The following is a 26,233-nucleotide window of genomic DNA, read 5'->3' as shown; positions in this document are numbered from 1 at the left end:
ACTCGTTCCTGGGGACCCCCCTGTGACTGCAGGTTTTTGTTCCAACCAGATTCCTAATCAGTGACAACGCCTGATAACGCATTTCATTAGCTGGTATTATTTTTCTTTTATTCGATACTAGCAAAATACCCGCGCTTCGCAGCGGAGAAGTAGTGTGTTAAAGAAGTTATGAAAATGAAAAGCAAATATTTTAAAAATAACGTAAGATGATTGTTAATGTAATTGTTTTGTCATTGATATTGAGTGTTGTTGTCATATCTATCTATTTATATATATATATATATATATTTATATATATCTGTATATATATATTTATATATATCTGTATATATATATTTATATATATATGTATATATATATATATATATATATAGCAAAATACCTCGATTGGCAGCGGAGAAGTAAAAAGAAAAGGAAACATTTTAATAATAACGTAACATGATTGACAATGTAATTGTTTTGTCATTGTCATGAGTGTTGCTGGCATATATATATAAATATATATATATATATATATACATCTATACACATATATATACACAGTTATATATATATACATATACACACATACATATATATACATACTGTATATATACATACTGTATATACACATATACATATCTACATATATACTGTATATACACATTTATATATACAAATCTACATATATATATCCACATATATATATATATTAGGTGGGACTCGATTAAAAAATTAATCCAATTAATTAGAGGCTGTGTAAGAATTAATCTTGATTAATCGTATGTAATCGCACACGTAAATTTGCCCCAAATCGCAAATGTTTTTTTTTAATTTAAAAGTGTTTTAGTGGGCACAGAATCAAATAATAGACATGTACATGAATATTGTAAACTGAAGCTGTTTTAATTTCTGAAAAAAAGCCTTTAAACTGCATTTGAATTCAAAACAGAAACAAAAATATCATCCCTGGTTAAAATTGGGCAGACTTAAAAATAAAGTGGTAGTTTAAGTACTTTAAGTAGATTTTCAGAATAGTATTGTCTTTAAATAATAATAACCAAAATTTCAACATAAAGTGCAGTTTTTCTTCTGAAAAAAATAAGTCAGAAACATAAAAGGTAATTTGACCAACTTAATCTTTAAACTCTGAGTAACCTTAGCCAAAATTATTTTGTACATTAGGCTAAAACAGTGTGATCATTGAACATTTTGTAATTAGATGTAATTAGAATTACTAACGGTCACGGAAGTCCAATGATCCCCAGTAAGAGCCACAAAGTCCGCTTTCTGTAATGCATCTAATTTTGCTTGCTTTTCATTGTGCACAAAACCATGCTTTTATCAAGGCTTCTCGGGAAGTCGAAATGATCAGTCGTAGGAACGCGCTTTATTCCGACTCTAACATTTTTGTAGCTGTGATGTGTGCATCAGTGTAATGGATGTACCAGGAAATGATGCATTGACAAAAGTTCCCGTTTGCTTGGAATTGAAAGTGTGATTAAATGCGTTATTTTTAACGCGTTATGGAGTACATGCATCGAAGCTTCTCAGCTGTGCTTGTGCTAATAAAGGGAAACATTTTAAAAATAACGTAACATGATTCTGCGTTAACCGAATATTTTTCATACGTCCCAAACCAAGGAGATCGAAGGTAAAATGAATCAGTAGCGCGTACATACTCAGTGCATCCCTCTCGGGAATCGAACCTCGAATGTCGGCATTAGAGGCTTAAGACTCTACAATTGAGCCACAGCATGTGGCTTGTCTATCAGAGTATGTACTGTAGATAGGGGTATATATATACATTTAAATATATACCCGCGTATCGCAGTGGAGAAGTAGAAGTTATGAAAAAGAAAAGGGAACATTTTAAAAATAACGTAACATGATTGTCAATATACAGTAATTGTTTTGTGAGTGTTATTGAATGTTGCTGTCATCAAGGATTTGATTATCATTATTTCTTTCAATCAATGGTCGTATTTGTAGGATGTGTTGTGTTCAAGTTACATTCCGTGTTTGTCAATCGTTGTAAAGATGACAGGTTTCATTCATCGATTCGTTTCTTACTGCATCAATAAACAGCTCGTCTTCTTCTTTATCTGAGACCTGACACACTGCATGCACGGGTTTTTTTTACACTGTCTTCCTTTAGCGGGACATTGACTTTTTCCACCGTGTGCTTTGTTTCCACAGTAGCTGCATTTATGAATATGCTTATCAGGCGCTTCATATTTTTGCTGCCTTTTCAACTGTGTAATTCGGTTTTTGTTCAGCGCTCTTTGGAACTGTTGCTTTTTATCTGTGCACTGCGTCAGTTCACGTGAGCCACTCGGTGTACTTGCATCGAAGGTTCCCAGCTGTGCTGGTGCCATCTCGTGCTATGTCCATAGCTTTATTTAATGTTACCTTAGTCCTGGCACTTAAAACTTTCTCTCGCAGTTTCGCTGAGTTTGTGTCAAACACCACCCTGACCATCTCATCTTCCTCTCCATAAGCACAGTCCTTCACCCGTGAATATTTACCCGTGGCAGTTTGCTATTGGATTGCGCTGACGGACGGCCTTATATGGGCAGGCACTAAATTACAAACGCCAGCGGCAGCCTGTCTATGAACTTAATTTAAAGTGTAGGTTTACATCGTGCTTTGTTTCCGAAGTAGCAGAACTCGCTTCTTATTGTTTCGCTGCCTTCTCAATTATATAATGCATGTTTTCTTGAGCGCATTTTTGAGGTCTTCCTGGTTTTCTATGTACTGCGTGATTACGTGGGAGGCGTGATGATGTCACACGAAACTCCGCCCCACGGCGTTGAAGCTCATCTCCATTACAGTAAATGGAGAAAAACTGCTTCCAGTTATGACCATTACGCGTAGAATTTCGATATAAAACCTGCCCAACTTTTGTAAGGAAGCTGTAAGGAATCAACCTGCCAAATTTCAGCCTTCCACCCACACGGGAAGTTGGAGAATTAGTGATGAGTCAGTGAGTGAGTGAGTGAGTGAGTGAGTGAGTGAGGGCTTTGCCTTTTATTAGTATAGATTCGGAAAAGGACAGCAGCACAATTTTTACATTTAGAAGACATTTAGAAATATTTCTGCTTTTGCTATTGATTGAAATGCTGTTGATTTTATTATATTTTGCTCTTTCTTTGTGCATTTTTCTTCTTTGTTGTATCTTATTATGATAATTAAAAATAAGCAGAGCAGACACGCTGGCAAACAACACGGAATAATCAAAGGCCGCAACTACTTTAGTGTCGGACCCACTAATTAGTAAATAATGGATTAATTAAACAATTACAACACCTGGAAAAGCAGAATGAAAATCAAGATGAGAATATTGTTAAAAAAATACATTATTCCCATATAACTGCTTGGTACATTTTAATATACCGTGGTACCTTGGTATACATCGTGTTTGGACACAAAAAATTTTGCTTGGTATACGACCTTTGTTTGGAATGCGACTCGCGTGCTACCCTTGTTAACTCTCTCGAGAGAAAACCACGACTGCCCACGAGCGTCAGTACGCCAGTTGCTAGCATACAGTGAACAACCCGCGCTATAACTCTCTGTGAATTTTCACGTGATTTTGTGTTTTATCGTGTTAATTTGAATTGATTGTTGAAAGTATGAAGGTGGCATTCGTATCCGGGACTTGGCTGCTGCATATCGTATGCCGAGAACAACGGTCTCTACGATTGTGAAAAAAACTAAGACGTTATTAAAAGGTAAAGTGAGGTTAAATTTTCATTTATTTCATCTAATTGCTTTTGTATTTATGTATTTTAGTATTAAGCAGTGTTTAAATTATTTTATACAACCCCATCAATATATAATATGCCAATAACAATAGGATTTTTTTTCATGGGAACGGATTAATCATTTTCCTTTTATTTCTTATGAGAAAAATTAGTTTGGTATACGTCCTGTTTGGTATAAGTCAAAGGACCTGGAACAGATTAAGGATGTATACCGAGGTACCACTGTGTATATACAGTACAGGCCAAAAGTTTGGACACACCTCGTCATTCAATGTGTTGTCTTTATTTTCATGACCATTTACAGCACTCCATCACTCTCCTTCTTGGTCAAATAGCCCTTACACAGCCTGGAGGTGTGTTTGGGGTCATTGTCCTGTTGAAAAATAATTGATCGTCCAACTATCCTGACAATCCACAAAGGATCCCATCCACATAAGTTGGTATGAGTGATGCCTACAGTGCCTGTCACTCCTCAGTGCCCCGACATTAACAACATACAGGTGTTACCTGCCACACATGTGGGCTTGTACATCTTTTGTTTTATGCTGCTTACCAGCCAATGGTGTCTTACTTCTTCCGCAGAGCAAATGGCAATCTCTCCTTCTTCAGGTGCACTACTGTTTACTTTATTACTTCAATCACTCAGAAGTTTAAAGACAAAGTATTGAAATGTAAAAACAATGTAGTATTTATTTATGTCTGCGGTGGGTTGGCACCCTGCCCAGGATTGGTTCCTGCCTTGTGCCCTGTGTTGGCTGGGATTGGCTCCAGCAGACCCCCGTGATCCTGTGTTCGGATTCAGCGGGTTGGAAGATGGATGGATTTATTTATGTGGCTATAATAATATCCACAAATAAAAGTATAATAGAAAGTAAAATAGACATCAAAATCTGGATATGTATAGTCTTAGAAAAGCAAATCAGCAATGTCAAGGGCAGATGTTGTCTGGAGCAGCTTTTTGGTCTCTCTCCCTGTCTCTCCCTCTCTGACATATCTTGCTATGTCATTCTTTATTTATGTTAAAATCACATGCAGGATTTCAGGACATGCAGCTTTACATATGTGTTATTGGCTAGCTATCCTGGAGATGGATGGTTCTGCCCAAAAACTGTGATCCTGTGCATATCTGTACTGTACAGTCTCTTACTATTTCCATTCTTTTTACCATTAAGTTATATCAGTCGTCTGATTATTTTAACTAAAAGCAAAGTACATTCCTTGGATCCCAAAACAGATGCGTTAAAGTTATAAATTACTGGTACAATACAGAAAGAATGAACAGTGTATTTGGGTCATAAATTAGGGTCAGGGGTAGCGTGTGTCCACTAGAGAGGATGCTTTCAATGTAAGTTGTCTCCGTATGTTAGTTTGTTAAATTGCCTTAAGGGTTCTGTAAATTCTTTTGTAAATGAGTTCCTTTATAGTTCATCCAGGTTTGTTTAAGCAAAATAAAACTTAAAATAAGCAGTCTGTATTTAAAAAAAAAAAAAAATTTTTAAGGACATCAAAGGCATCTTTCTAAGCTTCTATATACAAATTCCTGGTAAAAACAGAGAGAAAAAGACTGGTTGAGACAAAAACAATACGCAGCAAATACTTGATTTTTGGATGTGTGGACATTAGGGGTCACTGTTGCCCCGTTAAACCCAACCAACAGATACGCGGACACAGGGTAAAAGCACAAAGAAGATCTTTAACTTATTTTTCTTCTTCAAAGTGCCCTTTAAGCACTACAGCCACCATGCACGAATAAACCAATAATATGTCCATATATAATACTAGCCATGTGCGCCCAACTATGTTGCGCGTGTTAAAGTTGTCTGTGAAGGGCTCCCTGTTTAAACGCGGCTGCCAGTCGTGAACTGGGCCCTTCGTCACACAGCATTATGATTTTTTTATAAGGGAAACAAAATTACAAAAGAAAACCCTTGGACATTGATTCGATAGGAACGGCCTACTCTGAATCACTGTCCGGATAGTAATTATGTGGTGGTGTAGGAGCATTTCTGCTTCTGTCCGTTCACAGTCCGTCTCGTTTTCATGACGCTGTCGTTTCCTCTCAGTATGTCTTCTCAACCTTTCTGCAATCTCGCAGGTTGCTTTGTGGCAATCCAAAGGGTAAGGCAATATACACGGAGCAATGGTTATAAAAGGGGGACACATAGGTATCCAGGCTCTTTAAAGCATAAATAGGGATCACTTCACTGACATGTGAGCAAGCCACGGTACAACTGTGAGACGCGCAGCACTCGCCGACTACAACGTAACAATAATAATTTCTGGAACGTGCTGTTACGTTGTCATTCATTTTACCCACTGCCTTTCTTTCATGCATATGTTACGTAGGCACGTACCTTTTATCTTCGGCAATCTCATTCTCTAACCAGGCCTCAGGAGCTAATCAGCGTAACGCTGTCCACCACCCCTTTCGTTATTCCGGCACATTGTTGAAATCCGTGAATAACAATAACGTGCAAAACTGGAAGGTGGTCTACGCATGCGTGGAATTCGCGGACAAAGATCAAGATCTAAATGAAGATCTCTTTAGTTAATTTAAAGCACAACAATTTGTTTAGTTTGAATGTCTGTGTTTTGAGGTGTGACTGGAGTACTACAGTCTTCAGTAGTATAAGCCTGGAGGAGATTCTTAATGCAATGCCTATGTTTTAGCTGTCTCTCTACTGCCATCTAGTGCTTCTTCTTCTAATTCATTCGCGGACAAACAAAGATCAAGATCCAAATGAAGATTATATATAGAGATTCTCCTCCACACCTCCCAGCCAGCTCTGTCACACTCCGGCTCGCTTGCTGGGTTCACAGCAAGTTCACTTTATATAGTCCTTGACCCAGAAGTGCCTCTGTTCTTCCTCCCACATGGGTCAGCCCTACTTCCGGGCTAGGTGAGAATTTGTTCTTCCACCAACTTCCCACAGTGTCCCCTGGCAGCACCCACGGCTGCCAAATTCCAAGTCCTATAGTGCCCTGTGGGCATCCAGGGCACCGCTGCAGTCCAGGGAAGCTTCCATCTATCGTCTTGGGGGAGGCAGTATCTTTAATAAGCTGCTTTCCCCCATTCTTCCAGTACTGGGGCGTCCCAGCCGGAATTAACTGCCGGCCGTCCCGTACAGGTTGTTTGGGTTGTTTCCACCTGAACTAAAGTTAAGAATGAGGAAGACTCAAAAATATAGTACTTCAAATAATAGTTGGGGAATGAAAAGTAAAACACCTGACTCATTTTCTGACTAAGCAAAGTACCCTGAATCCTGCTGTGCCTTGTAGCCTTCCCAGAATGCACTGCGCTGCACTTCTGTTCAGCATAGCAAGACCTTCAGCCTTAGGCCCACCACCTGAAATCTGGTAGCTGAAGAGTCCCAAGTACTCAGACGTTTGACTCTCGCCTCATCCAGGAACACACATCAGATCTCGATGAATGAAATATTCAAGTGGAAAATCTTTACTGAGCAATGCTGTGTCATTCACTGAGAACAAAATGATGTGAACAATGTTGAATGGACGCCCATTGAGGGCTCACACCGAAAAAGTCAAAAATTGAAATCCCAGGCTGATCCAACTTACGTGAATTTCATCACGGCAATTCCTAATGTGACTCAGTCGTGTTTATATCCCCCATGTGCCTGTATGCACTCCCGACAGCGTCTGGCCATATTCCTGATGAGACACCAGATGGTGTCTCCTCCCAGACCTGCAGTCTGTGAGCTCCTGGACAGTCTGTGGCATTACTAGTCAATGTTGGATGCACCGATACACAACATCCCAGTAGTTCTCAGTTGGATTCAGGTCTGGGGAACATGCGGGCCAGTCAATGGCATCAATGCCTTTGTTCTTCAGGAATTGCCTACACACTCTGGCGACATGACGCATGACATTGTCCTGAACTAGGAAGGAACCCAATGCCCACTGCACCAGCGTAAGGTCTAACAATGGCTTAGAGGATTTAATCTTGGTACTTAACAGTAGTCCGGGTACCATTGCCTGGCACTTGGACCCTCCAAAGCTATGCCTCCCCAGACCATCACTGATCCACTGCCAAACCAGTCATGCTGGATGATGTTATAGGTTGCATAACATTCACCGTGGCATCTTCAGACTCTTTCACGTCTGTCACAAGTGCTCTCATCTGTGAAGAGTACAGGGCACCAATGCTGGAGCTGCCAATTGTGTATTATCTGATACATGCCAATCGAGCTGCACAGTGGGATGTCAGGCCCTCATGCCACCCTCATGGAGTCTATTTATGACAGTTTGATCAGAAAAATGCACACCATTAGCCAGCTGGAAGTCCATTTTGTTGGCTCTGGCAGTGTTCCTCCTCGCACAAAGGAGCAGATACCAGCCCTGCTGCTGGGTTGATGCCATTCTATGGCCCTGGGCAGCTCTCCTCGTGTAACGGCCTGTCTCCTGGTATCTCCTCCATGCTCTTGAGACCTTCTGGCGACAGCACGCGTGAATGTGCCATCCTGGTGGAAGTGGACTACCTGTGCAACCAGAATCGGCTACAGGCACCGCCTCATGGTACCAGTAGTGACAAGGACAAAAGCAAAATACAAAACTAGAGAAAAATCAGTCAGGAAAGATAAGGAGAGAGCAACTGACTGTGGCCACCATTCCCTTTTTGGGGGTTGTCTTGCTGTTGTCCCCCCAGGTCACCTGTTGTCACTTTCATTTGCACCAAATCAGATGAAGTCGATTCACAGTCGCTTGTGCTTCCTAACTGGACAGACTGATAGCCCTGAAGCTTCGCTGACTTGGTGTTAGCCTGCGATGATTTTTACAAACATAAGATCGAAAATAAATCAACCCCCACACCTGAGAAAGAGAGCTAAGCCAGCAGAGTAAAGCCTAAAGCTAGTAAAAATAAGTAAGTAGATGAATTAATAAGTGAATAAAGATAAATGGAGAAGAAAATGTGCTTTAAAAGCTTATTCTAAAATGTTATTGATCAGATCCTGCCAGATTTTTTAAAAGTTTTGAACAGATCCTCTAAATGAGAATTTGATTTTTTCCAATTTCAAATAGTAAAGGACATCAGTTACCCACTGACTTAAAAGAGGAGAGTTAGGATTCTTCCAGTTGATCAAGATAAGTCTGCGTGACAATAGTGAAGTAAAGGCAGTCACAGTTGGTTTGTCCTTCTCCAATTTAAGTCCCTCTGTGAGCCCCCCAAACAAAGCTGTTCATAGATTAGGAGGGATTGTGACCCCGAGGCTGTCTGATAGACATTTTGGTCCAGAATGATGTTCATTTGGCGCAGGCCCAGAACATGTGGCCCAGTGAGGCTGGAGCTCGATTGCAACGTTCACAGGTTGGATCTTACCCTGGAAACATTTTGGACAATTTTAAGCGAGACAGGTGTGCTCGATATATCATTTTAAGTTGAATAATTGTATGCTTTGCGTATATCAGGGGTTCTCAACGTCGGTCCTGGGGACCCCCTGTCGCTGCAGCTTCTGTTTTTAATTGAACTCCTGGGCTAATTAAGTGAGCTGATATTTCCCAAATTCTGTGTTTAAGGAACAATATATTAATTAGAAAACTAAGTTTGCTAAAAAAAAAATAATAAAATGTACCGAGCAGTTCTATAGGAATAATGTATTTTTTTTTCTTTTTAACAGTGTTTTCATCTTGATTTTCATTCTACTCTTCAAGGTGTTTTAATTGTTTAATAAATCCATTAATTACTAATAAGTGGATCTGACGCTAAAGTAGTTGCAGCCTTTGATTATTCAGTGATGTTTGCCAGCGTGTCTGCTCTGCTCGTTTTAAGTTGTCGTAATTAAGATACAATGAAGGGGGAAAAACTGCACAGAGAAAGGGCAAAGTATAATGAAATCAACAAAAGAGTTAAGCATTTAAATCTAGAGCAAAAGCAGACATATTTATAAATTTCTTATAATTGTAAAAGTAATGCTGCTATGCTTTTCTGAATCTATAATAATAAAAGGCAAAGCCCTCACTCATTCACTGACTGACTGACTGACTCGCTGACTGACTGACTCATCACTAATTCTCCAACTTCCCATGTAAGTAGAAAGCTGAAATTTGGCAGGCTTATTCCTTACAGCTTACTTACAAAAGTTAAGCAGGTTTCATTTCGAAATTCTACGTACGTAAACGGTCATATGTTGAACTTTCTTATTTATGGCCCCATCTTCACGAAATGGCGTTCAACAACGTCCGCCATGTTGAACTTTCTTATTTATGGCCCCATCTTCACGAAATTTGGTAGGTGGCTTCCCTGCGCTAACCAAAACCGATGTACGTACTTATTTCGGTGGTATGACGCCACTGTCGGCCGCCATATTGAATTTTCCAAACGTCACTAATTCTCCAACTTCCCGTGGATGTAGAAGGCTGAAATTTGGCAGGCTCATTCCTTACAGCTTACTTACAAAAGTTAAGCAGGCTTCATTTCGAAATTCTACGCGTAACGGTCATAATGGTCAACAATGTCCGCCATGTTGAACTTTCTTATTTACGGCCCCATCTTCACGAAATTTGGTAGGTGGCTTCCCTGAGCTAACCGAAACCAATGTACGTACTTATTTCAGTGGTATGACGCCACTGTCGGCCGCCATATTGAACTTTTCAACAGTCTTTGTTACTTATGGGCCCATCTTCAAGAAATTTGGTACACAGGTTTCCAACGCTAACTGAATCCTGCTTATGTACATATATACATCCATAGCCTGCAGCTCGGTCACCGTGTGAGGCGGCATTGGGTCCCCCATCCCAACTCCTCCCACGTTGTTGGCTGCCTGCCTATATATGGCCGTCCGTTGCTCCAGTCTCTACATTCCCTTACTTGCTTCGCCACGGGATTCACGTCTCCCTACTGATAACTACAGCCTTTTTATTTAATCCACGGCTTCTCCGCTGTTTTATTGTTTGTTTATTACAATTATAGTTATTGTGTAGGTATTTTACACTTACTTTACATTGCTCAGGTACCCATTTCCTTTATCATTCCAACCCCCATTACCATGTCTATCAAGGTGATCATGTTGCACGACCATATCAGGCTCACTCTTGATATCCACTGTGTCTTATGTATTGAATGACTGGGACAGGTTCAAGGTGTGGACTGATGACGGTACAGGAGATAATTAGACTACACAGGAGCACTAGAAGAGTGAAATGCTTAAGCCCTTCACCTATGGTTCTGCATGTGAGTTGATGGCTGCCGCTGAATTGTTCGGTTGTCGCTTTCAAGTGTACCAAAATATTTTACACTTTTGGACAACCGCCAATGCCTCTTAAACATCTTAGATTCACAGGTGACGATTTCAGTAGTGGACACTTTGATGTTTATAAATGTTTAAACTCTCAAAAGCTGGATGTGATTTTATCGCTGAAACCGGTTCTGTGCTTACAACGCTTGGCAGATGCCGAATGTCACTTCAACACAAGTCCTACAAATACTGTCGTAATTGAAACAAACCATGAAACTCAAACCGATTACGACAGCAGCAATCCAAGCTGTGAGATTTGAAACAAGATTACTGTTCACATGGCCAACTGTACGTTACATGCTCAAGAGTAAGCTCAGCGCACAGCTTGGTCTTATTACAACCGGAGGGCTGAACTGACAATGTGGTATACAAAGAGATCCTTAACAAATAATTATTGGCATATTTTCCCCTCAGTTTTAAAAGGTTTAATTTTCTTCTTAATAAAAATTTTAATGCAGTACTTCGCCGCTGCGAAGCGCGGGTATTTTGCTAGTGTTGAATAAAAGAAAAAAAATACCAGCTAATTAAATGAGATAGATAGATAGATAGATACTTTATTAATCCCAAGGTCAGTGCTATAAGGTGTTGTCACTGATTAGGAATCTGGTTGGAACAAAAACCTGCACCCACAGGGGGTCCCCAGGACCGACATTGAGAACCCCTGGCATATATGGAACTCAAATGAATTCTCTGCATTGCTACCTCCCACTCTTTTTCTGAGATGTTGAATGAGAGATCCTTTTCCTATTGTGCTCTTGGATCTTTGGAAGGGAGGGACTGTAAAATGTTTTTATATATTGCAGAGATGATGTCTGAGTCCTCAAGACTAATCAATATTTTTTCTGGCATGGAGGGAAGTGGGAGGTGAGGGAAATCGGGCAGGTTCTGTTTAGCAAAGTTTTGAATTTGAAGGTAGAGACAGAAATGTGTTGCTGGGAAGTTAAATTTGGAGTGTAATTGTTCATAAGATGCAAAGACATTGTCTATATAAAGATCTCTAAGTAATTTAATCCCAAATGTTTTCCAGACATTAAAAATTGCATACTGTATGTTCTCGTGCAGAGGTGCCACAGATAAAAGCTTCATTATCTTTGTTCCCTCTGAGAAGTTCAGTCATCTGGGAGAGACTCGGAGTAGAGTCGCTGCTCCTCCGCATTGAGAGGAAGCAGTTGAGGTGGTTTGGGCATCTGGTCAGGATGCCCTCTGGACACCTCGGCTGGGGAGAGGGAGGTCTGGGCTTCCCTGCTTAAGTTGCTGCCCCCTTGACCCGACCTCGGATAAGCGGCGGATAATGAATGGATGGATAGATGGATGGATTTATAATCAGTTTATCTCATTTTCTTAGGCAACCAGGTGGCTCTCTGTCTTAGTATGCTGATTGGTCCATCATGGTCTGGCATGGAGCACAGAGCTGCATAGAGCAGGTGCGGCAGCAGAGACGTCTCCTTCATTAGTCATTAGTTCGCCTCCCTTGACGTACCACTCGGACCAGTGGGATGCTGTAGTGCCCCTGCTTCATTCCAGCCCTGTTTAAGCCCCCATTCCATCCCTGGCCCAATTGCCCTTTCATCTCAGCCTCCTGTATTCCCTCTGGCCATCTTCCTGGGAGGCCAGAGTGTTCTTATGCTTCTAAAACTTTTCCTCCTTCTGGTGGCTTATAAATTCCACTTTTGATGTCAGAGATAAACATAAAATAAGGCAGCAGCTTCACGCTCCACGGGGGTGCAGGTTATAGCAAAGCACTCTTGGGCACTCAGTTACAAGCTGATTGATGCAAAGCCTTCAGCCCCCCAGCCACAAAGTGCACACCCCACACAGAGCGGCACATAAGAAAAGTTCTTATCTGATCTAAAATGGCCATAAATGTGCCAGTGCAACCACTGACTTGCGCTTCCCTGCCAGGTTAAGCATTTTAAAATAAGATGTTGTTAGGCATTAATTAATAAAAAATAAATAGATAAATCTGTCAGCCTATACCGTGGATACGACACTCCATTACAGGCTCATCAGCCCAAGTTTAAAGAGGTTTAATTCCGTTCGCCTGTCATCCTAGGACGGCCTCTGTAGCCCTGGGGTGCGTTCGGCGGCCCTGCTCCTGCGCTCTAGTGCTGCCGTGTCTTCTTGACGGCATTGTGACCGAGACTGCACACAGCACTTCGCACATCACACAGTCCTCATTTATATTGAACCGCTTTTAGAGTGTAGGCTACGTTAGGACAGGACTTTGATCGAGAGCACTGGGAAATGGATGGCCACGTGGATTTGATTTGCCTCTTTTAATTGTTTTTGCATATTGCCTGGAGGAATGTTGTGCTTGCCAATGAGCCCAGAGGTGTTTTCAGGATTTCTGATATTTTTTCCATTGCTGTCACCAGTGCAGTGATGGCTTGCGTTTGCCTTTTTTTTTTAAACTTTGTTTTTGCAGTCTTCTTGACTTTGTGTTGTTAGTGGTTCTCACACTCAGTACTGGGGACCCCTAACTAGCTGAGAAGTTTTGTTCCAAACATCTTCTGTTTAGATTTGTACTCTTGGCCCAATACGCCAGGCTGTTATGCCCCAGTTGTTATGTGTTGAGATCAATGTAGAAATTACTAAGCTGTGTTTTATAAATTTGTATTCAAATTTACGCATTAGGGTGGTACGGTGCCGCAGTGGGTAGCGCTGCTGCCTCACAGTTAGGAGGCCCGGGTTCGCTTCCCGGGTCCTCCCTGCGTGGAGTTTGCATGTTCTCCCTGTGTCTGCGTGGGTGTCCTCCCACAGTCCAAAGACATGCAGGTTAGGTGCATTGGCAATCCTGAATTGTCCCTGGTGTGTGCTTGGTGTGTGTGTGTGTGTGCCCTGTGGTGAGCTGACGCCCTGCCAGGGTTTGTTTCCTGCCTTGCGCCCTGTGCTGGCTGGGATTGGCTCCAGCAGACCCCTGTGACCCTGAAGTTAGGAAATAGCGGGTATGATAATGGATGGATAGATACTTTATTAATTCCAAGGGGAAATTCACATACTCCAGCAGCAGCATACTGATAAAAAACAATATTAAATTAAAGAGTGATAACAATGCAGGTATAACGGACAATAACTTTGTATAATGTTAACGTTTACCCCGCCGGCTGGAATTGAAGAGTCACATAGTGTGGGGTCTCCTCAGTCTGTCAGTGGAGCAGGACGGTGACAGCAGTCTGTCGCTGAAGCTGCTCCTCTGTCTGGAGATGATCCTGTTCAGTGGATGCAGTGGATTCTCCATGATTGACTGGAGCCTGCTCAGTGCCCGTCACTCTGCCGCAGATGTCAAATTGTCCAGCTCTGTGCCTACAATAGAGTCTGCCTTCCTCACCAGTTTGTCCAGGCGTGAGGTGTCCCTCTTCTTTATGCTGCCTCCCCAGCACACCACCGCGTAGAAGAGGGCGCTCGCCACAACCGTCTAATAGAACATCTGCAGCATCTTCTTGCAGATGTTGAAGGACGCCAACCTTCTAAGGAAGTATAGTCGGCTCTGTCCTCTCTTGTACAGAGTATCAGTATTGGCAGTCCAGTCCAATTTATCATCCAGCTGCACTCCCAGGTATTTATAGGTCTGTACCCTCTGCACAGTCACCTCTAGTAATCACGGGGTCCATGAGGGGCCTGAGCCTCCTAAAATCCACCACCAGCTCCTTGGTTTTGCTGGTGTTCAGGTGTAGGTGGTCATTTAACAAAGTCCTTGATTAGGTTCCTGTCCTCCTCCTCCTCCTGCCCACTCCTGATTTACGTATTATTACTTGGTTGAGGCTTTTATCCAACATTTGAGATAAAATTGGTTGTTATTTCTTTTGTTTTTCCAGTTGGGGCACAGACAGGTGAAGTGACTTGCTGATGGTCACATGGTGTCAGTAGTGGGATTTGAGCCCAAGTCCAAAGAAAAATCACAGTCAACATGTTTATTATCCAATCGCTTCCTTAATATGTACAAATTGTGGTAAATAAACAAAAGCCTTGACAGAACAAAAAAGGTTTGGGGCAGCTTCCCGTATAATTGAAAGTGACTGCAAATGCAAAACAGCATTTATTTCTATAGCACATTCTCATACAAATCATGTAGCTCAAAGTGCTTTACATGATGAAGAAGAGAGAAAATTAAGACAACACTAATTAACATAGAATAAGAGTAAGGTCCAATGGCCAGGGGGGACAGAAAAAACCTCCAGATGGCTGGAGAGAAAAAAATCAAATCTGCTGGGGTTCCAGGCCACGAGACCACCCAGCCCCCTCTGGGCAAAAAATGGTCTTTACAGACAAAAATCCAAAATAGAACTGAACAGGTTAGAAAACATAGTGGATATATAGTTGAAAAACAGGAAGAGGAGGGATCTTGGGACCAGAACTGGAAATGAGGTCATCAGGCTGTGACTTCTTGGGATGTGGAAATGATGTCATTAGGAGATGGGCTCTTCTTCTGGTCTGGAAGTGACGTCTTCTGGGACAGAACTGCATGTAATGTCATTGGAGTCAGGTGAAATTTTCCGCATTTGGTCTGCGGAGAGGTAAGAGAAAGGATTAGTGCACTGTGCCACCCCCTGGTCTGACCGGGAACGACCTTCTTTTGAGCCCTTGAGCTGCGTCCCACACACGTGTGCGTGACACAGTCTGTTGCTTTTTCTTTTGCATCGTTAGTTAGTTGTGGCCTTATCAGCATGTACACAACAGTAACCAAAAGACTCATGACAAGTAGTTTTCGGACTTGAAGACCCGCCTCCACTCATCATTCATTGGTTAAGAGTCCTATCATCAATTCAAAAGTCCTTCTCATGAGTCTTTGGAGATTCCTGTTTATATATGTGCTGATAATTCTGGAAGTAACTATAACCGTTCCAGTCAACCTCCCACACCCCTCACTTCAACATTTGGTAGACTGGGAAAAATATGCTTAGAGATCACAAAAGCACAGGCTTCGATGTGATCCAGACTTCACGGGGGTCAAATATCCCACCTATATTGTTTCATACACTTCATGCTTTTAAGAGGGAAGTGGTGTGTGGTGCGCGGCACCACTGAGGCTGGTGAAACATGGCTGGTAGTGAAAACAAAAGGTGAAAACAGAGATGAAATTGTGTGTTTTTAAAAGAACATGTGGCAGTGTGGACACCACCTTAGTGAGCATATGCTGGAAATGCCAAACTGTGAATTATCCATCCATCCAACCCGCTATATCCTAACTGCAAGGTCACGGGGGTCTGCTGGAGCCATTCCCAGCCAACACAGGGCACAAGGCAGAAAACAAACCCCGGGCAGGGTGCCAGCCCGCCGCAGTGAGAATTATCCATCCTTGGGAAATAAAACGTACTAACGTGGATGGAACGCTGTCTTTGGATACTTTCACATCAGGTGCTTCAATTCTCACTACACTCCATGAAACAAAAACACAGAAACCTGACGGTAAAGCCCACCTTTGTCTTCCCGTCACCCCACAGCCCAATAGCTCATTGCAGGTATTGAAATTCTCTCTTTTCGGTTGTCTTTCCTAAACCTTGACTTGATAGAAACAGCAGCAAAGAGAACCAACGACCATACTGCAGAATATCTGGAGGACTCAGTGGCGTGCAACTCGAAGATCAATGCTTGGCCAGGACATCGCTGAAGGACACAGAACGCCGAGGGCCTTATCGGGTTTTCAGATCTGCTCTTGTGGACGTCTTAAAAGTGTGGTGAAGAGGCTCCATAAAAGAGCTGCAGCGATGACAGGAATACTAAAAAGGGATTCTTCACACGCAGATAGCGCTCTCATATCGGGCCATTTTGTGAGTCACCAATTAACCTAACGTGCACATCAGGCTTCCAGCAGAAGTTTTTTTTTTTTCCAATGTATAATTTAGCCCACACAATGTAAGAGACACCTTTCAGGAATTCTCTCGTTTCAGTAGACAGAAAAGATAATGCGATTGTCAAGGGAGATTGTCTGTACTGTATCAATATTTACAACTTCGGGGGGAGCCTCTGCTCCTTCTTGGGGGCTCCAGCAGCTGCTTACAGTACGGGGAGGAACGTGCGGCTGGATTGTGATCACTGACTTTGGAGGAGCCCAGCGGGAGAGACGTGCGTGCAGCGTTTGCCATCTGCTAGCGGATCTTTTGCACGGCTAACCGCCTGCTTGCCTTTTGTCTTGGCCAAGGCTGCCGGCGAATCCCTTGTGAAATTCCTGTACATTCCTTCTGTTTTGTGGATTTTCATGCACTGCCACTTGAACTGTAGATGTTTGTCTTCTATGAAAACGTAACCTTCTGGTTTATTTATCTGTCAATCCGTTTATGCGCAGGTCATTCGGCTTCTCGACAGCCGCCTGAGTGGACCTGATGTGTCTCTTAGATAGCATATGATGTTTTATAGTCAGGGCGTTATGCTGATTTTCTTCTATTTGGTGTTGTTCTAGTATCGCTACTCTGTGGCAGCCAAGCAAAGAAGAAGCTCATCGTATTGTGGGACACCAGGCGCTAAACTTGGACTTGTTTTTTACTCCTCCATCCATTTTGAAATCTGTCATTCGAGGTTCAAGTCCCATTAAGACTGAGTCTGCCCTGCAGTAGAGTTGTGTGGTATTACCGGTACTAGAAAAGTACCAAAAAGTTCCAATGGAACGGTTACCAGCATTTTGGGATTTTCAGTCCTTGAACTAAATGTCAGCTTTCCTCTCAGTCCCAACTGCACCCCAGCTCTTCCACCATTCCTCGACACTCGCTGCATATGTAGGAGAACGTCCATTTTGTAGACTTCACAGAGTGAAACCGCACGCTTGGATGAAAGTCCAACATCACTCGACCCACTCCTCCCCTTATTGCTTCAACGTGATCAGAACTTCATGGGGGAGCCCCCCATCATTGCTTTGATGTCATTCGAACTTCATGGGGGAAATACCTTTTGGTTCAACAAGATCGGGACTTCAAGGCTATCAAGAGGGTGGTGCGATGGTGCGGCGCACCAGCAGTTTTGGAGTTGTATGTTTTTTGCTTCTGAACTGTTTTAGCACCGGTGATGAGGTCAAAAAAGTGGTGTTGGCACCAAAGTCAAAGTTTTAGTAATCCAATCCAGCACTGCCCAGCAGAACTGGTGTGTGAGGCCCAGAATAAGACCGGTTGAGGTGCCAATTCATCGCTGGACCAACTGAAGGTCATCGGTTAACCGAACGTGCATATTTAGGATGTATGTGAAAAACTGGAAAAATAATAATGACAGGAGAGCATGTTTACATTTTCACTTCTTTATGTGACATTTTTTCCCAGGTGACCTTAAAGTCACTCACAAGTTCATTTCTTGGTTCTTTCCATGTTTGTCCGTCAGGTTAGTGACGCATTCAGGACGTTGATTGAAACTGCAGCCTCGTGTTGGTTTATTGTCAGATGTGCTCAGTATAATGACATGGCAGTTGTCCTCAGAACAATTCATAGTAAGACAATAACAACAAAAGGACACACACAAGTGTAGACGTAGCTTGCAAAATAAACAAATGCCAATTGTTTGCAAGTATTTGTATATACCATGTTTATCTGTAGGGCGGCACAGTGGCACAGTGGTATCGATGCTGCCTCGCAGTTAGGAGACCCGGGTTCGCTTCCTGGGTCCTGAGTTTGCATGTTCTCCCCGTGTCTGCGTGTTTTCCCTCCCATAGTCCAAAGACATGCAGGTTAGGTGCACTGGTGATCCTAAATTGTCCCGTGTGTGTGTGCCCTGCCCAGGGTTTGTTTCCTGCCTTGTGCCCTGTGTTGGCTGGGATTGGCTCCAGCAGACCCTCATGACCCTGTAGTTAGGATATAGCAGGTTGGATAATGGATGGACGGATGTTTGTCTGTTACAGTATTATTATTATGATGGGCTGTTCAGTAACCTTATGATGCAGCCGGGTGAGTAGTAAGAACACCTGGTGAAATGTTTTTATCTTTTTTATGCGCTCGCCTGCACCCACACTGAGCCTGAACGCTCTCAGGACACAATTATTTATCTAAAACTGGCATAACACCACCGACCACTTACCACAGAATGGGCATGTGCATGATACAGTAGTGGCCTACAACAGACTTTGCCCCATCCAGGGTCATTCCTCCCCCTATCCCTCCAGTTCTTCAGTAACAGGTGCCAGCCCACCGCTACCCAGCATTGTGTTGAATGAATGAATGAGTGAGTGAGTGAAAGAATCGATCCGTTTTAGTAAATGCCCCCTAAACCGCCTAATCCAGTGCCCAGTGTACAGTAAGTGTGAATGTGTGCCAGAGTGGGCCCTACTGTGGACTGGCGCCCTTGCCAGGGCCATTTCTAACCTTAAGTGCAGTGCTGCTGGGACAGGCTCCTGCCCCCCGTGATGCCGATTTTCTAATAAAGCACAAGATAAAGTTGAAAACAAGTGTTCAGCATCATCCTACAGTCGGGAGTATCAAGTTACCCACCATTTCTTGACCACAGTGCCGTGTAGACTGCCCACCCAGACGCACAAAGCAAACGTGATGCATGCTTTAGCATAAACAGGGAGATGCAGCCACGTGTTTTGATGTTAAGGGGGCTGTGTTCCTTTAAGGGCTGTTCAAAGAATGAAAAGCAGGTGAGGGCTAGCCTGCTCCGGGCTGCGTCCCGCTGTCGCCGACCTGCTGAGTAGCTGACGCCTTTATACCCACGGAGCTCAAGTTGCTGATAATCTGGAAAACTTTTTTTTTTTTTTGTTTTTTAGGTATTTGTATTAACTGCCAGGGTAACACCGAAGGACCCCAGTGTGATAAATGCAAGGAGAATTCCTACAGGAGGCCCAATGCCAGCCTTTCGGACGCCTGCGATCTGTGCCCCTGCTCTACAGTGACGTCGACCGGGACTTGTCATGTCGGTGAGTCTTTTCTTAGAGCCCGCTCTTGAGATTGCGTTGTGCCGTTGTGGATCTCAGCCTTCCGGCCGTTATGCGAGTCTGCCACGGCTTTTATCTTGAAACCATCCCCCTGGTGAGTTTACGCCGCGGGCGTTGGGATGTTTGCAAGCGAGCAAGCAGTGTCCGTGTACAGGTGTCGGGTGACTGAAGCAGAGTCATTACTCCCTGTGAATTGCCTGTCTGCTGTCAAAGAAAAGGAGGCGAATGTTGTCGTGATGCAGCATTCAGTGCCTAATGTGGTGATTTAGCATTATCAGCTGAGCTGCGTTTCCAGGCCCTCAGCCGCGTGTCAGACTGCGTACGGTGTTTATACTGTTAGGGGGGCTGGATCGCTTCTCTCCCGTTTCATTTCGGGACGTATCCCCCGGCAGTCAGGCAGGGATGGCTTTTCTCACCAGCTTCATTTGACACCACTCTGAACGATTCACATTGCACGACTATCCTTGCAGCCATAGGCATGGATGCATAACCTGCTAGGCCCTGGGATTAGGATGAATTTCATATGCAGACTGAGAAACTGAATTTATTAAGCATGCTTAGATATTACTGGCTAAAAAAAAAAAATTGAATCCAAAACATTCATTAAGTTGAAAACACAGGCTTTACATGGACAGTCCATCAGATCATACAGAAATCCATCCATTATCCAACCTGCTATATCCTAACTACAGGGTCACGGGGGTCTGCTGGAGCCAATCCCAGTCAAAACAGGGAGCAAGGCAGGAAACAAACCCTGGGCAGGGCGCCAGCCCACCGCAGGGCACACACACCCACACATACCAAGCACACAATAGGGGCAATTTAGAATCGCCAACGCACCTAACCTGCATGTCTTTGGACTGTGGAAGGAAACCCACGCAGACACGGGGAGAACATGCAAACTCCACCCGTCATACAGAAATGCACATTCATACAATTTGTAGCGGGGCTACATAGTAGTAATAGTGTTGTTTGTGTTCGTACCACGTGCGTCTTGTTTCCATCATCCCGTTTACTGTTTGTGTGTCAGTGAATGCCGTCCCTGTAAAGGGGGACGGATGATGGAAGAAGATCGCAGCCCCAAACCTGGAAAACGCCGGTTTTCAATCAATCAATTACAATCGTCACAGGACTATAAAAACAATCAAGAGGAAACAAAGAGGGAGAAAGGAGAGAAGGAAGGAAGGAGACATTCATTTTACGACCACGAACCACTTGTACCTGCTGTATTTCACATCGCGCACTTCCATCCAGTTTGTCTTTCTTTACGCCGGACTCACTCCAACACCCTCATCACGAGAGACCCCGGGGTCGGATCATTTTCCACCATCGCCGAGGATACACGGTGAGGCTGTTCCATTTTCTTCCGGGAATTACAAACACTCCATATATCGGTTAACCAGTCATCTGCATTCAGGACAATTGTTACTCGGACTCAAGTTCACGACCGTTCATTTCCGTGCTTCATTCATTCTTTTTTGGTATTTATGTTGTTTGTTGTATGTTACAAGGGCAAGGGAGGGGTAGTTATATTCATCTAGGGATTTGTCACGGTGTTGCTTTGGTGGAGGGATATTTATAATTTGTTTAGCTTGTCTGATTCATTTTAATACAATTTATCAGTGTAAGTTTACATATCTGCTTTTCTTTTGTGTTTTTTTACACCGTCAATTGTGGGGGAAAGGTTTAATTTGTTAAAGGTACGGCTTGATTAAGATTTAACCTCAGCAATTAATCCAGGCCACAGGTCTTGGAGGTGTAGCTGCCGGCCGGGTAAGTGGTCGGCCGTTACAACTTGAGTGCGGTGCGTTTTGTAGACGTCGTCCAGTGAAAGGTCATTAACATCAAAGCGTCACCTTTATTTAATTGCATTGGATTACGGATTCATCTGGCATAGATGAACTTTGGTTTAGGTCCTTATTCACAGCTACTCGTATTTGCAGCCTGACTGCATCTTCACACAGCCCACTGGTAAATACTGGTAAGACTCGATGCTCCCAGTTCTGTCATGTTATGCTGACCGCACACAGAGTTGTGATACCAAACCCAAGGTCTTAATTGAGACGGCGGAAATGAAATAAACAAACACTAGGACGTCAGGCAAGATTGCAGAACAAGAAACGTACGAGCGAGAGAGTCGATAATCCACCATATTTCACATAGCCTGGACCAAAACACAGTCGAACAACAGAAAAGAATTCATAACCAGAAATATCTTAACAGTAAAGCAGCGCTGGAATCATCCGATGGAAAGATTCTCTCGTCAGATTGGACGGCCCAGCAGAGGAGCGGGTAGGCGGCCATTCGGCGGAGGTCGCCAGGAGTGTGACTTTATTTTTGAATTTACAGTTTAAGTCTCCACCATTGACAACTGGGCGTAGTTCATCAATCTTCTTATATAATACGCTACTGCGACTGTCCGTTTGTCTGTCCAGGATTTTAAATCACCCGTAGCTCGCAAACCGTTTGACCGATTCACCTGAAATTTGGTACACATATATACTACGTGACGTCTACTGTCAACTATACTACGTGACGTCGGGGTGAAGATTGACCTCCAAGGTCAAAGATCAACCCAGGAAGGTCAAGGTTAAAAATCAAATAGCCCATCGGTTGGGCACACATATACTACGCTGAAACTCTGCACTACAGCTTTATATTGAAAGCAAAGAGTTTTGGAATTATTCCTCTTTTTATTTTTATTTTATTGTAGAATCAACTCTCGGCAGCGGCCAGCAGGATGGCCATGTGGTGCATGCGTACGGCGCCGTTCTCATCCCTACCACCTTCACCGTCTTCATATCTTAAATCATTCTTGAGGCAGATTGAAGACTTCAGTGATAAATTAAGAAAAACGTACTGAGTAACTGCAGCACAAACGCTGACTTAATGAGTTTTAACACAAAAAGATGCCGACGAAAGAAGAGAAGAAGCGGGCCGCTAGGGTGGAGAAAAGAAGAGCAGCTCAGAAAACAGCAAGCGCATCAACCTCTGAGCAAACGAATGATAAACGTGTAGAGAAAGAAAGTCAAGTGTATTCACTGCACGTTATCGTGCAGTACGCCGTTACTGGTCTGGTTAATGAATAAACTGATATTTTTGGTTTCCGTTTATGTTTAATCAGTTTGTTCTCTGCGTGTTTTAACAAGTCTGTCGTGTATTTAGTAATTCGTATCATCTTTACTTGAATTGTTCACAGCGCTCAATCGAAGACTGCTACACAAAAACCAAGTTGACGTAAGTTTGTTTTGGTTTATCCACAAACGTGGACAGTCAGGAAATGTACGACACTGACCTTCATATGGCTGCAGTAACACCGTCACACGTCGCACGATCCCCATCGTCAGCCTAGCAATCCTGCGTCACAAAGAGCAAACTCTTCAACAACCTGACTTTTTAAATCTATTTGACCTCAAAAACCACCAGAATGACATATTCATTATTTTTAGAGGCCAAGGAAAAGGCTGAAAGGTCGCGATCATGACGCGTATGAATGTCACTGCTGTAAATTGTGCGCCCTCCATAGCCGGGAGCACACAGCTGCACCGTAAGATGAGATCTTTGTGATTTCAAAGTCAAACCTTCAAGTAAAGGCTACACATTTCAACATAAATGTTACAGCAGTCGAAAAATGCACCTACCAAATTTGGATTTCACCAGGCCTCTTTTCCGAGTCCACTATTACTTGTGATGGTGACAGATGTGGTGACCGGAAGACTTTCCATTGGATCTCCCGTCTGCCAGCGATTGTGTATTACAAATCAGCATTGAGTCTCCATAGACTAAGGTCAGTGCTTAAAAGGCCTGGGCACACGACTGTTTAATGTAGACGCCGGTGTCTCTCCAGTGCATTGGTTCATAAATGATGGGTAGTGTCTTGTATGTAACATCTGAGGTTGTGGATTTGTCGTCTTTGGTGGGTATGGTATTACTAATGGACCTCAGATCAAATGTCATTATCTGAATATAACTCAAATGTATTTTTATTTCACCTCAGAACACATTTTGTGGTTGTGTTGCTCATCATACGCTAGTCTAAAACTGCGGTCTTCTGCAGATGTGGTTTTGCAGTTCACTTCTGTGGCAGTCATTTTGAATGGTTCAGTTGTATCGTCATTAACCAATGGACAGCTTTCTTCTCATTAAACAAACCCAGGGTCACGATGGGGTTTTGGGACAGGCAGGACTCTTGAGCAAGGAATGAGGGGGAGATGCAGGTCTTCAGTTCCAAAGTTTGACTCTGTATGAAGAGGCTTTCCTGTTTGTTGACTTACTTTCATTTTCTGGAGTTACTTATTTAGCCATATTTTTGCATTTTGCCCGGTGTGAGCGTACGATTGGGTGAATTGAATGATATAGTAACGCAATTTTTTTTTTTTTTTTTTTCCCCCAAGGATGTTTTTGAAATTCTTTACTGTTGGCCAGCGTTGGTCACCATTTGCTCCCATTATAATGGAAATTTATGTCCGTTCCCCATGAAAACGTGGAATTAACTTAACTCAGCCATCACTACAAATTACATGGGGTAAATAATATATTAGAGGAGACTCTCTGGCAGCGGCATGGTGGCACAGTGGGTAGCGCTGCTGCCTCGCAGTTAGGAGACCCTTAAGGGTTCACTTCCCGGGTCCTCCCTGCATGGAGTTTGCATGTTCTCTCCGTGTCTGCGTGGGTTTCCTCCCACAGTCCAAAGACATGCAGGTTAGGTGCATTGCCGATTCTAAACTATCCCTGGTGTGTGCTTGGTATGTGTGTGTGCCCTGCGGTGGGTTGGCACCCTGCCCGGGGTTTGTTTCCTGCCTTGAGCCCTGTGTTGCCTGGGATTGGCTCCAGCAGACCCCTGTGACCCTGTAGTTAGGATATATAGCGGGTTGGATAATGGATGGATGGACTCTCTGGCATTGAGTGTAAATGTGCACACAAAGCATACATGGAGCTGTTTTGCATATGAGCTTGTGACGTGGATGATGGATGCGGAGCATTCCAAGAGAAAACTAAAACTAACTAATGATGAGAGAGGAACGGCTCACAGTTTAGATAAAGAAGGTTACAGGTTGTGTGCTGAGAAGAAGAAATACTGAGGCAGACAGTCCCCATGTAGACAGGGGCTGAGAACATCAAAGTGAAGAGCCTGAAAGAAACTGTTGATGGACATGTTGGCACATCAGTGCCAAGTGAGTAGGCTGCCAACCTTTAAATGGTGGTACGCTTAAACAGCCCACGAGAGATCATGTAGAGTGACGGCAAACCGCAATCCGTGGAGAACATGCAGACCACACACATCATCCATCACGTGCCAAGCTAGGAGTAGACTTTAGGCCCAAGTCCTGTAGCACTGGGCATTTCTCTTTATTTAATGGTCATTTTTTCCCCTCTTGATTTAGCCCTCTTTTCAGGTGCAGTCTGGTACTTGTAGGAGTGGACCACCTCTACATCCACTAACCTGAATGGTGACCGGACACAGAGGCTCTTTGCTGCGGTGAAAGTCAATAAGCAGTTCTTTGGTTTTGCTGATGTTAAGTTGCAGACAGTTCTCAAAGTTCTCCCCTGACCCCTTTCAATAGACCCCATAAGTGCGGAATCAGCAGAGAATGTCTGCCAGTCACGTGACCTGCTGTTGTATTTACAGCCTGAGGTGTGCAGAGAGAAGAGTAAAGGAGACGTGTGCTTGGTGATACTTTATTATGAAGGATCCATTTTGTGAGCTTCTGAGCTACTTTTTGTTTATTTGGACAGAGTTGAACTTTTATTTTGTTACGCAGCGCACAGTGACGTATCATGTGACAGGGAGTGACACGTTGATGACGTATGTAGACATTCTGCTATAAATGTGGCAGCTCCGTCGCATGGCTTCACCCCTCAGGAGATAGATTACTTGTACCTAAACCTGACGTTTAGCTCATATTCAGTGTATTTATCGAGCAGGTCCAGTGTGAGGTTTCTTTTCAGTTTTCACCTTCTTTCTTTTCCTGACTTGCCCTCATGTCTTGTTTGCTGATTATTCTCACAGAGTTTTCAGGTTTCTGACCTGATGTGATTTCTTCGGGTCTTTTTGCTTCTCACAATAACTTCTCGAGAATTCGCCTACAAAGTCGCTCGCTGCGTGCATCAGGGACGATAACAGGCCTATAAACCTTTAAAGAAAGAGTCGAAAGAGTCGTAAGTTTAAAAGCAAGTAAAGATTTAAGAGGGGACATGATCAACATTTTTAAAATAATAAAAGGATTTAGCATGGGGGGGGTCCAGGTTGTTACTTTTTTGAGTTCAACTAGAACACGTGGGCACAGTTGGAAATTGCCAATTTTGCACAAACGTTGAACGGAGAACCGCTGACACCTGGAATAAGTGACCCGGTAGTGTGGGAGAGAGCAGGACTTTAGGGGCCTTCA

General features: G+C 43.3%; 1 protein-coding gene across 1 annotated transcript in view; it reads left to right on the top strand.

The window, feature by feature from the left end:
* LOC120535123 (multiple epidermal growth factor-like domains protein 9) overlaps positions 1-26,233 on the top strand; it is a 434,998-nt gene that overhangs the window by 320,515 nt on the left and 88,250 nt on the right. The window contains exon 4 of the mRNA XM_039762720.1: positions 19,677-19,826. Coding sequence (XP_039618654.1) covers positions 19,677-19,826 — 150 coding nt within the window. The remainder of the gene's footprint in view (positions 1-19,676; positions 19,827-26,233) is intronic.

This window comes from Polypterus senegalus, chromosome 9 (genome assembly GCF_016835505.1).
Source record: "Polypterus senegalus isolate Bchr_013 chromosome 9, ASM1683550v1, whole genome shotgun sequence".
NCBI lineage: Eukaryota > Metazoa > Chordata > Cladistia > Polypteriformes > Polypteridae > Polypterus > Polypterus senegalus.
Note: the sequence above shows the minus strand (reverse complement) of the source record. Positions and strands in the feature narration are given on the sequence as shown.